Source organism: Prinia subflava, chromosome 10, assembly GCF_021018805.1.
Source record: "Prinia subflava isolate CZ2003 ecotype Zambia chromosome 10, Cam_Psub_1.2, whole genome shotgun sequence".
Classification (NCBI taxonomy): domain Eukaryota; kingdom Metazoa; phylum Chordata; class Aves; order Passeriformes; family Cisticolidae; genus Prinia; species Prinia subflava.
In genome coordinates this window covers 27,007,925-27,021,198 of record NC_086256.1, presented here as the reverse complement: position 1 = coordinate 27,021,198, position 13,274 = coordinate 27,007,925, and the positions used below count along the sequence as shown (strand labels likewise).

The window sequence follows — 13,274 nt, the reverse complement described above, 5'->3', positions numbered from 1 at the left end:
GTGTGTGGGTGCTGTCCCCCCTCGATGCTGACCCTGGGGCATGTTAAGGTTCATAACTGGCACACATGAGGGAGGAGGAATTTAGGGAAACCCTCACAAGGGGAAGTGGAGAGCTCTGCAAAAGAAAAAAAAAAAAAAAAAAAAAAAAAAAAAAAAAAAAAGAAAAATCACAAGTACCTGCTGTGTGTGGTTTTCTTTGGGGGTGCCATGTGGGATGGGGCTGTGTTCCCATGAGGAGATGGAGTGGAGCTGTGCTGTGGGAGCTCTGCGATGCCTCCACACCCTGTTCCAGAGCTGTCTGCCATCAGGAGAGTCCCAGGGGGAAAACCACACCAACAGACCATGGCCATGTATTCCTGCTGGGATGAGGATTGGGCATTTCCCCCAGAGTGGAAGAAGAGAACATTTTCTGTCAGAAGATTTTGGTTGCAGTGGGGACCACAGGAAGATGTGGCTGTCAGATAAGCTGTCAGTGCTGCCTTGTGCTCACTTAAAGAGAGCGAAAATAAAAACCATCCAGATCCAGCAAAAAGATCTGAATCCAGCAGGTTTGGGGTTGCCCTTACACTCCATATACATACCCACATAAATATGTTTATAAATATTTATATTTATGTGTGCATGTATACACACATGCACATGTACAGATAACGATATATATTTAATATGGGCTTGGGGGATATGGAGGTCTGTGACTTCTTCTGGGGCTTTGGGGTCCTTGACTTCTCCTGGGACTTATTTTAGAGGTCTGTGACTTCTGGGATTTTGGAGGTCAGTGACTTCTTCTGGGGCTTTGGATTCCATGACACCTCGTGGGATTTTGGGAGCCTGGGATTTCCCCTGGGGTTTTTGAAGTGTGGGATTTTGGAGATGTGGGATTTTGGAGTTCTGTAATTTATCCTGGGCAAGGGGGGTGGTACCTGCGCGCTATTCTCAGCGCAGAGGGAGCCCGGGCAGTCCCGCATCCCTCCCGCCACCGCATCGCTCCGCACTCTCCCGGTCTCCCAGCGCTGGGGGGGACCCGGGGGAAGCGGAGCAGGGAGAGGCGGGGGCCGGGGCACGGAGCGGTGCCGAGCCGCGCCGCACGGGGAGGCGCCGGCCCGCGGTCCCCGCCCCTCGCCGCCGCCTCCCGCCCGGCGCCGGGAGCGGGCGCGGGGCTCCAAGATGGCTTTGGCCGGGCTGTGCTCGCTGCTGGCCGGCTGCTGCCTGGCCGCGGGCAGCGGCCCCGCCGAGGCGGCGGCGGAGGCGGCGGCCAAGGAGCTGGAGTGCAAGCTGAAGAGCATCACGGTGTCGGCGCTGCCCTTCCTGCGGGAGAACGACCTCAGCATCATGCACGGCCCCTCGGCCGCCGAGCCCAAGCTGCTCTTCTCGGTCCGCAACGATTTCCCCGGCGAGATGGTGGTGGTGGATGACCTGGAGAACACGGAGCTGCCCTACTTCGTGCTGGGTGAGCCTGCGGGAGCGCGGCGGGGCCCCGAGCATCCCCGGCGGCGGCGGGGCTCCTCCCTGCCGCACCGGCGGGCGGGCGCCCTGCGGCGGCTCGGCCCCGGGGCCGGTCCGGCCCGCTGCAGCACCGCGGCCCCGGGGCCGGTCCGGCCCGCTGCAGCACCGCGGCCGGGGATGCCGCAGGCCTGGCGTGCTCGGTGCGTGCCCAGGTTGTCACCCGCGGGGCTCGTCCCCGGCTCCATCAATGGCCACCGGCGGCTTGTGCTGGCAGGAGGCCCGCAGTCTGTCTGCTCCCAGCCTGCCCCGCTGGAGGTGAGGGTTCCTGCTTTGTCTGCCCCTGAGCAGAGTCACCTTTCTTGCAGCCTGATGGAAAAATACTCTGCTGCCCGGTATATCCCATACTGCCCGTGTGTGCCGCCTCCAGTGCTTCTGCCCCCAGGTTTTAGGCTCTGGCCTATTCACACGGTCTGGGTGGTTCCCACCTGCTCTTCATCCACTGGGTGAGGGTTATCTGCCCTTATCTCACGGGCTTCTTAGGTTTTCTTCCACCAAAAAAAGCCAAAAATTTGCTCCTTTGTTCATGCAGAGCAAGGCCTCCACCTCTTGTATGCAGGGACCCTCTTTCCCTCCTCACCACCTGGGACAAGTCAGTGAGATGTTTCATTTTTGGTGACATTGGTGCAGAACGCCAGTTCCTTGCCCACACATAACATCCTGCCCTGGGCAAATGCCACCATCACTTTCCCAGCAGCCCCACAGCAGCTGTGTCACCTCCTGCAAGCCTCGTCCATCTGTTGCTTCTCTGGCTGCACCTTGGGTGTCCCATGAAGTTTTCAAAATGCCGCCCTTGTTTGGATGTTGGCCTAAAAATGAGGCACTGGTGTGTTGCTTGGTGTGACATTGCCCCGCTGTGCCACCCTTGTGCATAGTAGTGACCCCAGAATGTTTTTTTCTCCCAGCAGTTCATCACTTCCATGGCCTATGGACCCCTCCATGTGCTGAAACCCCCCAGTTCTGCTTGCTGGGTGGGCTCGGGGCAGCACTGGCTGCTGTGTGGGCAGCCCCCTTCTCCCGGGAGAGGGGCAGGGACGGGCGTGGGGCTGCTGATGCCGTGGGGAGGGGCCGTGGGGCCGCCGGGGTGTTTTGCGGGGTCCCGGAGCTGTGTGGGGAGGGCGGCGGGCTGTGGTGGCCCGTGTGTCCCGGTGCCAGCCCCGTGCTGCGGGATGCTGCAGCGGAGGCCGGCAGCGTTGCTGTGGCAACAAGGCGGCAGCGCTGCGGATGCAGGGGACGCGGGCATGGCCGCTGGCCCCGGGCATCTGGATGGCCCGAGGGCCGCCCCAGTGGTCACCCCTGGCCCCTCGGAGCCCCCAGCGGGCCCCGGGGCCTCGGGTGCTGCCGGCAGGGAGCACCTGGGTGGGGATCGGGGAGGTTCCTGGGCATGACCCCAGCCCACACTGCAGGGTTTTCCTCAGGGATTTGTCACATCCATGAGGTGCCACACACTGGGCACCGCAGGAAAGAGGCTGCCTGCCCTGGCAGCCCCCGCTGCACTGATGATGCCTGGCAGGGGTTTGCTTTGGCCTCTACTCTCTGCTGCCACACAAATACGAGGATGACAAAGCCCTGTGTCAGTGCACCCTGATGTCCTGGTGCTGGCCAGGCTCTGAGGGGCATTGATCCCCCAAAAACATCACTGTGCATGGTGCTGGGCCAGCCCCCAGCACGCAGAGGTTTGGGCTCTGGAGACACAGAGGGGATCCCAGTTCAAGTCTTCCTGCCTGGAATGCTGGGGCTGGGCTGGCAAGAGGGGGCACCTTGTGGCCCCCCTGTTTGCCATGGGTTTGGCTTGGTGACTTCTGGGAAATGCCATGTTACATCTTCCTCTCTCCTGTGAGACAAGGGCTTGCCCTGAAGCTACCATGGCCACTTTGCCATCTGTGGGTGTTACTGTTTTGTGCTGTTTACCATGTGGGGGTGTTGTTTTTATTATTATCATCTTTATTGTTATTGTTACTGCTACTACTACTACCACCACGAAAAGCCTGGACACTGCTTTTGCATGCCAGAAGCTCTGAAATACACAGAAGTCTTGCAACACCCAGACTTTGCAACTCAGAGGCTGCAACCTCTGGATCTGGAGGTTCCCCAGACAAAAAAACCCAAGAGCATCCATGCTGTCCCTGCACACTTGCTGGGGACATGGCTGTGCCAGGTTGATGCCTGGGACTGGTATGAGTGGCTGTTTGTGTTTTTACAAGCCCTCGTGCAGGATCTGGAGGATGTGTTTGAGCATCTTTCCAGAAATGTGGCTTCACACAGTGCTGCTTGCCCCATCCCTGGCAAACTCCAGACCCCTTAATTGCACCCACCTCGCCGAGTTTGAATCTATAATAAATAACATTTTGGAGTGGGGGATAATCCCCACACACCTGCTGAGCCTGGTGTGGTTTAGTGTCTGAACCAGGGGGAGCTGGGCAGCTGCTTCTTCTGCTCCGGTGGTTTCCAGATCTAGGGCTTGTGCACAGGGAAGGGGTTCCCAAGGAAGGTGAGCTACCACCCTGGCTGACAGCCTTGGACCAGACCCACATCAGAAGGGCCTGGATTTGGGCTGGGAGCACCATGAAGTGCTTCACAGAGGCTCATGGCAGTGGCACCTTGGCTCTGCCATGTGTGCTCTTGATCAGGTCCCTTGAGGGGGGGGTCTCTCCATGCCTCAGTTTCCCCTCAAAGAGGGTGTGAGCTTGCAGGTAGGTGGCTAAAGTTGGGGGATGAGTGAGGGGAGCAGCTGGGAGAGGGTCTGGGTCAGGGAGCCCAAGGATGGTGAGGTATCATCCGCCTCTGATCCTGGTGTCCCCCTCAAATTCCCCAAATAATTCAGGGGCTTTTGAGCTTGGCTGGTTTTCGTGGACCCTGGCATGTGTGGCTCCCCTGCCTTGGTGACACCTCCCTGCCACAGTGGCCAAACCAGGCATCCCACTGATGGATGCATGGATTTTTCTCCCAACTAAGGATGTGCTGGGGACTTGGAGAGCCACGGATGGTGCTTGTTGAAGCTGAAATGCTGGGGGCATTTGAAGCAATGTTGAAGTGGGCATGCCAAAAGTGGCTGTGACTCCTGACCCCTGATAACCCCTGATGGGAAGCTCCAGTAACATAAATTAATGATGAACTTTATATTTATCTTTACACAAGAGGCTGAGGCAGTGCTTGCTGCCTGCCTGCTTTCCATGCACCTTTCCTGGGTCTCACCCTTGCTGCTGTGCCCGTCCTGGTGCCAGGGACAGCTCTGAGTGTGCTGGTGCTCAGATCTCCCAAACGTGGGGACCTGGTGTGTGCTCCTATTCCTGCAAAAGCACATGGGCTGGCTGTGGGGTTATGACTTCTGCTCTAGGAGGAGGTGAGATGCTTGGACATGGCCTTCCTCTGCTTTGCAGCTCTTTTTGCTGATGAGTGAAGCGAGTTTAATTGCGTTGGCCACCTTCTTGTACTTGTGCTGCCTTCTTGCACACGTGCTGCCTCACTGCCTGCGTTTGCTTGGGAGCACCTCAGGGCTCTCACCTATAAACCCCACAGTGGTTTATATGTTTATTCCCAGAGGGACTCCAACACCATCTCCCCATTTCACTGTGGGGTTTTCTCCCACCTCCTGAATTTTTGGGAAGTGCTGAGGGTGTGGGATCCGGGATGGGGCTGCTTGCCGCGCTCTGGGCTGCCTGCATTTCATATCACCTGCCTTCACCCTGCCTCCATCCTGCTTTAAATCCAGCAGACCTTCGTTTGGAAAGCTCTCCTTTCATCTCGTTTTGTGTTTGCTGCGTTAGTTGTGTTTTTTGCTGAAGGGAGGAAGCGTTTTGCTGGTCGGTGGCCATTAAGAAATGCTAATTTGCAGCTCAATATTCCCTGTCCGCTCGCCTTCACACCCCCTTCTCCCTCACTGCTTGCCTCGGCAGCATCCAGCCACATTTGATATGTCATTAACTGGATTCACACTCCTGCAGGCTGCTAATTTTTTTGGGCCCCATCCTTTGCAGGTTATAAAGCAGCACGAGGGGTATTTATGAGCATCCTGGCTTCCCTCAGCCCCTTGGGCTCGACGGAGATTTGTGATGCAATTAAAAACCGCGCCAAAGACAGTGTCTTTGACTCCTTCGCCTTCTCTGTAATGCAATAAATGTTCGAAAAGTAAAGTCTTGAAATACCTTTCTGAGTGTGAAATCGACCTGAGAAATGAGAAAGCAGAGCTGACGGGTTGAACTCCTGCTTCCTGGGTGACAGATATTTCAAGATCTTGAAATACTGGGTGGTTTCTTGCATGCTGGTTCTTTTTTTTACCCTGTGAGTGCGGAGGAGCTGAAGGAGCTCCTTCAGCCTCTCCAGGTTTGCAGCCCAGTTGGTGTGCTCTGAAATAGGGCAGTGCAGCCCCTCGTCTCCCCACTCCCCACTGCCCTCCCGGGAGCCTCAGCAGCAGAGGATGGGAGATGGTTCTTAACTTCAATGACTTTAATAGATTATCATAAACTCCAGCCTTAATACAAGCTGTCATGATTTCAAATTATCTTACTTTTAAATTAAATAGATTCCTTTTTAAATACAAAATCAATTCTAATTTTTTAGAGGGGTGAGATTTTTCAAAGGCACCGATGAGCTGGGCATATTTAACTGCTCTTGAATATCTCCCCGAAATATCTAATCAATTTTTTTTTTTTTGCTAAATCCTAGCTAAGCTCTTGGCTCTACTGCTGGAGGCTCTAGCCCTGGCTTCCCTGGGTTAATAACAGGATAGCAGAGGGGGGGTTGGCAGGGATGTGAGACAGATCAGGGCGGGATGTGGCTGCTGCTAATCGGGGTGACGGCCACCGGAGCCCCGGCCGTGGCCAGATGTGACACCCGCCAGCTCTCATCCCCGTCCCACACATCTCCCTGTGCTGTGGGCTGCTGGAGATGGTGTCCCCCCCCTCTGTCCTCTACCCCCAGCTCCTGAAAGGCCCCCGAGGAGGGGAGTAGGAGCCAAGGGGCTGCAGGGTTGCATTATGCCATACATTTTTTCCCGTTCCGTGTCAAGTGAGAAGAGCATCCTGTTGAGCTTTGTTCCTCCCGCCTGGATCTGGATGCAGGCACACGGGGCAGCTCTTTGGTCCCAGCTCTCTGTGGTGGGAAGCAGTTCCTGGGGTGCTGTGGTGCCATTCCTTGGCTTGACTTAATTCCCAGGGGCATCACCAGCAGAGGCCCCCTCCCCATCATGTGTCACCATCTCATGAGAGCAGGGCTGCAGCAGGGCTGACTCCACCGTGGGGCCCACAGCGTGAACCTTGCACCTGGGAATAGGTGTAATGGTGAAATAATGAAGCAAATATTAAGAAATTCTAAAGTACCTAGAGAATAACCAAGTTAAATTATACCAGGGGAGCTCAATTGCCTTGCTTAGATTGATTGAATTACTAAATGAGCCTGACTAATGGAATGGAGTGGATATATCGGACTTTTACTCGAGATCCTGAAATAATTTCTCTAATAAGATTGTGAGCCATTAATTGAGCTTGGCTTTGATCCTGGACTCTGTTGCATGCGCTGAAACCTGCTGGTGTGATCTGTGCTCTGGCAGAGGGGACCCAGCGAGGGGACAGCTGCTGTCATTGTCCTGCTGGTGGCCTGGAGGGCACCCTGGGGATTCACCTGGAGAGGTCCCAGGAGCTGTGGTGGGGAAGGGAACCCAAAACACCCCGTCTCAGCTGCCCTTCTGCCCCTTAGCAACACAGGTTCACTGAATTCCTTCCTGCTGCCAGCAGCTGAGCACATGGCTGGGGTCTGAGCCCTGTTTCCATGAATTTGAGATGGATGCTTGGGGTGTACGCCTGCTGAAAATCTGGGAGAGTTCCTTGCTGCATCCTCCTGGACTGGTTGCTGCTGGTGGTGGAACAGTGCTGTAGCACCCAGAGTGCTGCTGGGTGTCTGATCTGCTGTGTGAGATGTTTGTCCCCAAGGCTTGGGGGCTTCCAGAGTTTCCAGCAAAGCAGAGAGGGATCTATCAAGGGGACACATCCTACCCTGGCCCTGCCCTGGAGCACCTGGTTGGGCAGGACATGCTCGTCTAATAGCAATATCTAATAGCTCATCTAATAATTGGGTGGAAACTGCTGGTGGGTCCCCATTCCAGCCCCTCCTCTTGGCCTAACCACATCCCTTTTCCAGCTGGGTCCAGAGCCTGCAGTGAGGTGAGGCACTGGGGCCACCCCATGCCTGGTAACATTCCCTCTTCCAGGCAGTGGGGCCCAGCACCACCCTCAGGCTTTAAAACCTCAGGGTGGCAGGGTGCAAAATGCTGCAGGCAAGCTGACAGCATCCCAGGGAGCAGCAGGGAGTCCCCTTTGGCCAAACTGGGGGCAGTGGGGGCTCAGGAGGGAGGCACAGTGTCCACGTCCCCATCCCCACAGACACCTTGTCCCCATGCTGTGCCCATTGCAGACCCACTCTCTTGCTGGGCATGGATGTTCTGGTGACACCAAGGATATACAGGGCCTCTTGTATATTTTTTTTCCTTAACCAAGGGGAAAAAAAAAGTAAGAAATAAGGATTTTGTCTCTGGGAACCCGTTGCCACAGCAACGGTGCATCCAGCTGGCTCCAGCGGCAGCGGGGCTGGGAGGGGATCTGGCTGACCCAGAAAGCAGGGGGGGAGTGGGATGTGGGGCTGCTGGGCCTTTCCAGGGGGCTGGCAGGGTCTGGCAGGGTGGGCAGGGAACCAGCACTCAGCCACGGGGGCTGCAGGGATCCTGGCCCCCTCTTCTGTCTCCCTTCCTGAACGGCTCAACCAGGAAAGGGATGCTCAGGCTTGGTCCTGTTCCTGCCTGAGACCTGTCCCAGTTTTGGGGGGCTGGGCTGCCCATGTGGGCACTCCTCAAACACCCCTGAAGATTTCTGGTAGGTTTTACACCCCTGGAACTGGCTGTGGTTCCACTGCTGGAGGGGACCCTTGGGCAGCCATACTGATGCCCTGATGCCACTGTCTCACCTCTGCCCTCCTCTCCATGTGCCAGTGGCTTTTGCTCCTGGGCTGCATCCCATATTTTTTTAAATTTTATTTTATTTTATTTTATTTTATTTTATTTTATTTTATATTTTATTTTATTTTATTTTATTTTATTTTATTTTATTTTATTTTATTTTATTTTATTTTATTCTAGTGTATTCTACTTTATTTTATTTTATTCTACTTTATCCTATGCTCTTCTATGCTCTTCTATGCTATTCTATTTTGTTTCATTCTGCTTAATTTTATATTCTATTATGTTTTATTTTTTTCATGGTCTCTCAGCCAGCTAAACAGAGACTGAAATCATCTCTCTTGGAGCCCTGCTGCAGAGCAGTCCTTCAAATGAAGGCATTTTTGCCTGGTGGGATTAAGGCAGTGCCTGGATGATGACAGCTCCGTCATTCAAGACTGGTTGTGCTTTTACTTCCAAATTGCTGGGCTCTGGCATCTCTGCAGCTGTGGCTGGTGGCTCACCCCAAACAGCAGCTGGGGATTTTGTCTGGGTAAGGGAAGATTTTTGATTGCCAGGTTCTGCCTGTCCCAGTAGAGCTTTTTGCTGAGAGCTCACCCGGAGGAGAGCGTGCCCTGCTCCCGTGGGCTGTGCTGGTATTGCTGACCCTGTTTTCCTGCCCTGCAGCAGGGGGTCCTTGGGATGGATGCTCACCTGGTGCTGGGCTCCTTGGAGCCTGTGGTTAAGCTGGCCCCACCCTTTGCTTTGCTCTGGGGTCTCATTTGCTGGTGCTGGACTGGGTAAGGGCTCTGAGCCTGTTCCCTCTGTGGTTCCTGCAGAGCCTGAGATCCCCTGGGAAGTGGGCAGGGACTTTTTTACACACTCATAATCAAAAGGAAGTGAGGGATCCTGGAGGGATCCTCTAGCTGGTGGTGGCTCATGGGTCACAGAACTTTGGAGTCTTCAGCCCTGATGCAAGAGGGAACACAGCCCCTTTTCTGGCCAGCTCTGAGGCATCTCAGTAATTAGGATGACTAACGAGCATAGCAGAGCAAGCAGCTTGGGAGATGCAGAGAGCTGGCTTTGCTCCTGCAGGGAGCTGATCCAGCTGAAAACTAACCTGGTGAAGGAAAGAAACTGGAGAATCCCAGAACTGTAGAATGGTTTGGGTTGGAAGGGACCTTAATGCTCATCCAGTGCCACCCCCTGCCATTGTCAGGGACACCTTCCACTGTCCCAGGGTGCTCCAAGCCCCATCCAGCCTGGCCTTGGGCACTGCCAGGGATCCAGGGGCAGCCACAGCTTCTCTGGGCACCCTGTGCCAGGGCCTGCCCACCCTCACAAGGAAGGATTTCTCCCTAAGGGTTGGACAAAGGGCAGGAGAAGGTGGCAGAAGGTGCCAATGCTCAGTTGGACATGTCACTTCTGCTTGGCCCGGCTGTACTGCCCTGTGAGTGCTTCCCAAATCAGGTCAGTGGTCCAAGGAAAACCACAGCCTGTTTGCCAGAGCCCTTCGGGATGGAGGCCTGCCTGATGTTCACGGGCAGGATCTTGACCTTATTTTTTGGGAGCGGCACCTCCTTTCCCTCCCTGCCCTCCTCCCCTGCCAAAAAACCCAGCTGCGATGTCACCGTCACAACACAGCGGCTGCCTGGGCAGGCAGATATCAGCAACCCCGAAATATCCCCGGGACAGGCTCTTGTGTGATGGGAGACAGTTACCATGGAAACCTCCTTCAAATTAAAAAAAAAAAAGGAAAAAAAAAAAGAAAAAAATCCCCCGAAATTTAAAGCAGCCCTTGTAGCTCAGAGGAACTGTAGACCTTATTATGGGTTTTGGCAACCCCCCCTTTTTCTTTTATTTGTTCCAGCAAAAGCTCCAGGAGACAAGGCAATTAATTTGGCATCCCAAGGGGAGTGAGAGAGCGAGGGTACAGTGTTGGGAACCAGATTCCCGGGCTGGCAGCACCCGGAATTTCCCAGTGCCACTGCCCTGCAGCCACCAAACGCCCTCCTCTAGTGGGGTTCCTCCAACCCAGAGGAAGAAGCAGGGTAGTTTTTCAGAAGAGGTGGCTTTAGGATTAAAAGACCCTTTCTAGAGGCATGCACGGAGTGTTTGGGAGGGGATGGGGTGAGCGGAGGGGTCGGGGCACTGCAGGAGGGGTGAGGATTCGCGTGGGGATGGGTGGCTCAGCAGGGGTCAGGAGCAGCCTGTCCTTCTGAGGGTGGCAGGAGGAGGCAGTGCCCTTTCTCCTGCCAGAAGGGCAGCAGGGAGGCTGCACCAGGCGAGCTGGCTGGCTGAGGAAGGGAAGGGGGATGCTTGGCAGGGGAAACATCCCACTCCCAAATGTCCTTGCACTGCGCAGCAGCAGCCGCAGGGTCTGTGGATGGCTGCTGTGCTCCCGGCCCATTTGCTCCCCTAATGATGTCCCCAGTGGCTGCAGCCTCTGGGAGATCTCCTGTTTGGACTGGGGAAGCTGCTGTGCCTCCCACCGCCCTGGGCTGGCCCCGAGCCCCTCTGGGCACTGCTGTCCCAGTGGTGCTTGTGCCAGTGCAGAGCTGTTCTGCCATCCCAGTGCTGCACCTCCCAACCTTTCCTGAACTGCTGAGCCAGAAATAGCTGGGCTCTGTCTTTTGCCTCTTTGGGAGAGTTCTGGATGGGAGCAGCGAGGGGACTCAAGAGCTGTCATGCTGCTGTGGAGCTGCTGGCTTTCCTGCTGGCCAAGGGGGAAAGCCAGGAGTTTGTCTTTGCAGACATGACATGTGTGGCCTGGCAGTCTGGGGGGAATTATAAATGTCTCTGCTGGTCCATGAGCCAGGAGCTGCAAGGATCTCGTCCCAGCTCATGCCAAGGTGCAGCTTCAGTGACTGAGAAGTGTGTCCAAGCACCTGCAAGCAAGGCAGTGCCTGAAACATCCTTCCAGGGAAAAAGGAAACCAATTTTATCAGTTTTTCAGCAGGAGCTGCGCTCTTCTGGGTGTGCCATGCTCGTGGTGTGCTCAGACTTGGTGGGCAGGAGAAATAGCTCAGCCCCCTCCATGGATGGTGGGAGGGGAGTCAGCCTTGGACTTGGGCTGGCTTCCACATCTTTTATTGTCATGTTTCTGCCTTTTTGTGCTTGCAGAGTGGGGCACATCTCTGGTTAACCCTGGAGGACCCAGCCCCAGCCCCAGCATGCCCCCACAGTCCATTCATGCACAAACTGGGAGCAAGGGGTGTCCTGCAGAACTGGGGCTGGTGGCTGGGTGGGGGATGTGGAGGTTCCTGGGAAGTGGTGCTCATCCCCCATGGGATGGGGGTGGCACGGGCAGCCTGGGATGGGCCTGACCTCCTTGTAATTAAAGCTCAGGGCTGGCTCTTCCCAGCTTCCATGTGTTGGGGATGAAAGGCAGTGTGGATGTGAGACCCCCGTGCCAGCAATAGGGAATACCAGGGTAATGGAGGGAGGGCAGGAAAGGAAGGACTGTGAGGAGGGAGGAGAGGCACAGTGCCAGGGGACAGCAAATAACTGCAGGAGCCACCCAGGAGCCAAGGGGCATGAGGAGCAGTGATGGCACAGCCACTCGCTGTGGGTGAGCCACAGAATCTCGGATGGCTTCTTGGAGGCTTTGCACACAGAGCCCAGTGAGGTGACCTTTGGAGTGAGCCACAGCAGGAATTAATGGCTGGGTCACACCAGGTGGCAGCATCCAGGGCCTGGGAATAGCACTGCAAGAGACATGGCTGTGTAGCCGGTGGGTTTCTGGCCAAGAAAGGGAGGAGATGCCAGGAGGAAATGGCAGGAGGAAGTGGCAGGCTGGCCTTTGAGCCCTGGATCAGCAGCAGCCAGAACTGGCAGGGTTAGGGCAAAGATGTGGCTGTAAATGCAGGAGTTTGCACTTACTGGTGCTCAGAGTCCAGCAGGGCTCTTGGCTCTTGAGATACTGAAAATGCAGCTGGCTCCTCACCTTGATTTGATTTTCTTTGCTGCTTGTTTGCTAAAATTGGCTCCTGCTTCTCTGATGACAGCAGCCCCTCTCTTAGAACCTCCCTGGTCATGATCACGGGGGTGCTGTCCTGGCTAGGGCAACTCCTTTGTGCTTGGGTGGGCTGAAACACTCCGACTCCCTCCCCTTTTTTCTGGCCATCTCCAATTTCACACTGGACCAAGAGGATTAAGTAGATGTCCCTTCCTTTTCTTTCCCACGCAAATGCAAGGGAACTTTCTGCCTGTGGCTGTGAGTTGGGATTCCCACTTCCCTGCCAAGGATGCGAGCCCCATCTGAAAAGACAGGAGGTAAACACAGGCAGGGCTGTGCTGCCGTGTGAGGGCACTACAGCTGATGGGTGCTGAAGCCCAGGAGCAGTTACATAATTCGGACTGCAATGCAGAAACTCTTCCTTAATTTTTAATTATCCAGCTGCCGCGCGTCTGTGGTGCTCAGCTCGGGAGGCGAAGCCGGCCCCGTGTGAAGGGCCTTGGCTGGTGAAGGTGGCAGGAAAGCCTTCTCTCGTGTTCCTGTCCCTGGTGGCATGGCAGGGAGGGATGAATCCCCACGGCACCGAGCTGGGCTGGGCGGTGGTGGCTGGAGAGGGTGCTCTGCACCCATCCTGGGCACTCAGGGATGTCCCGCTGGGACACTGGGACAGGGGAGAAGGTTTGTGTGCAGCTCTCCGGAGGCCTCTGAGGCTTTTCTGGTTCACAGTGTTGGAGATGTGGGAGGCTCCATGGTCATTTTGCATCCAGATCTCCCGCAGAGCCCCTCAGGGTGGGTTTGTTGGGATGTGGGAGGCTGCCAAGGAGCTGTTGCAGACCTCTGCTGTGAAGCACCATTTCTTCCATCCCTGTTTCTCTCCTTCTTTCAAATCCC

General features: G+C 55.5%; 1 protein-coding gene across 1 annotated transcript in view; it reads left to right on the top strand.

The window, feature by feature from the left end:
• The first annotated feature begins 722 nt into the window (after window positions 1–722).
• The window catches only part of ASTN1 (astrotactin 1), a 48,122-nt gene continuing 35,570 nt past the window's right edge, over window positions 723–13,274 (top strand). Inside the window, exon 1 of the mRNA XM_063406549.1 lies at window positions 723–1,447. Within this exon, the coding sequence (XP_063262619.1) occupies window positions 1,165–1,447 (283 nt within the window). The 5' untranslated portion in view covers window positions 723–1,164. The remainder of the gene's footprint in view (window positions 1,448–13,274) is intronic.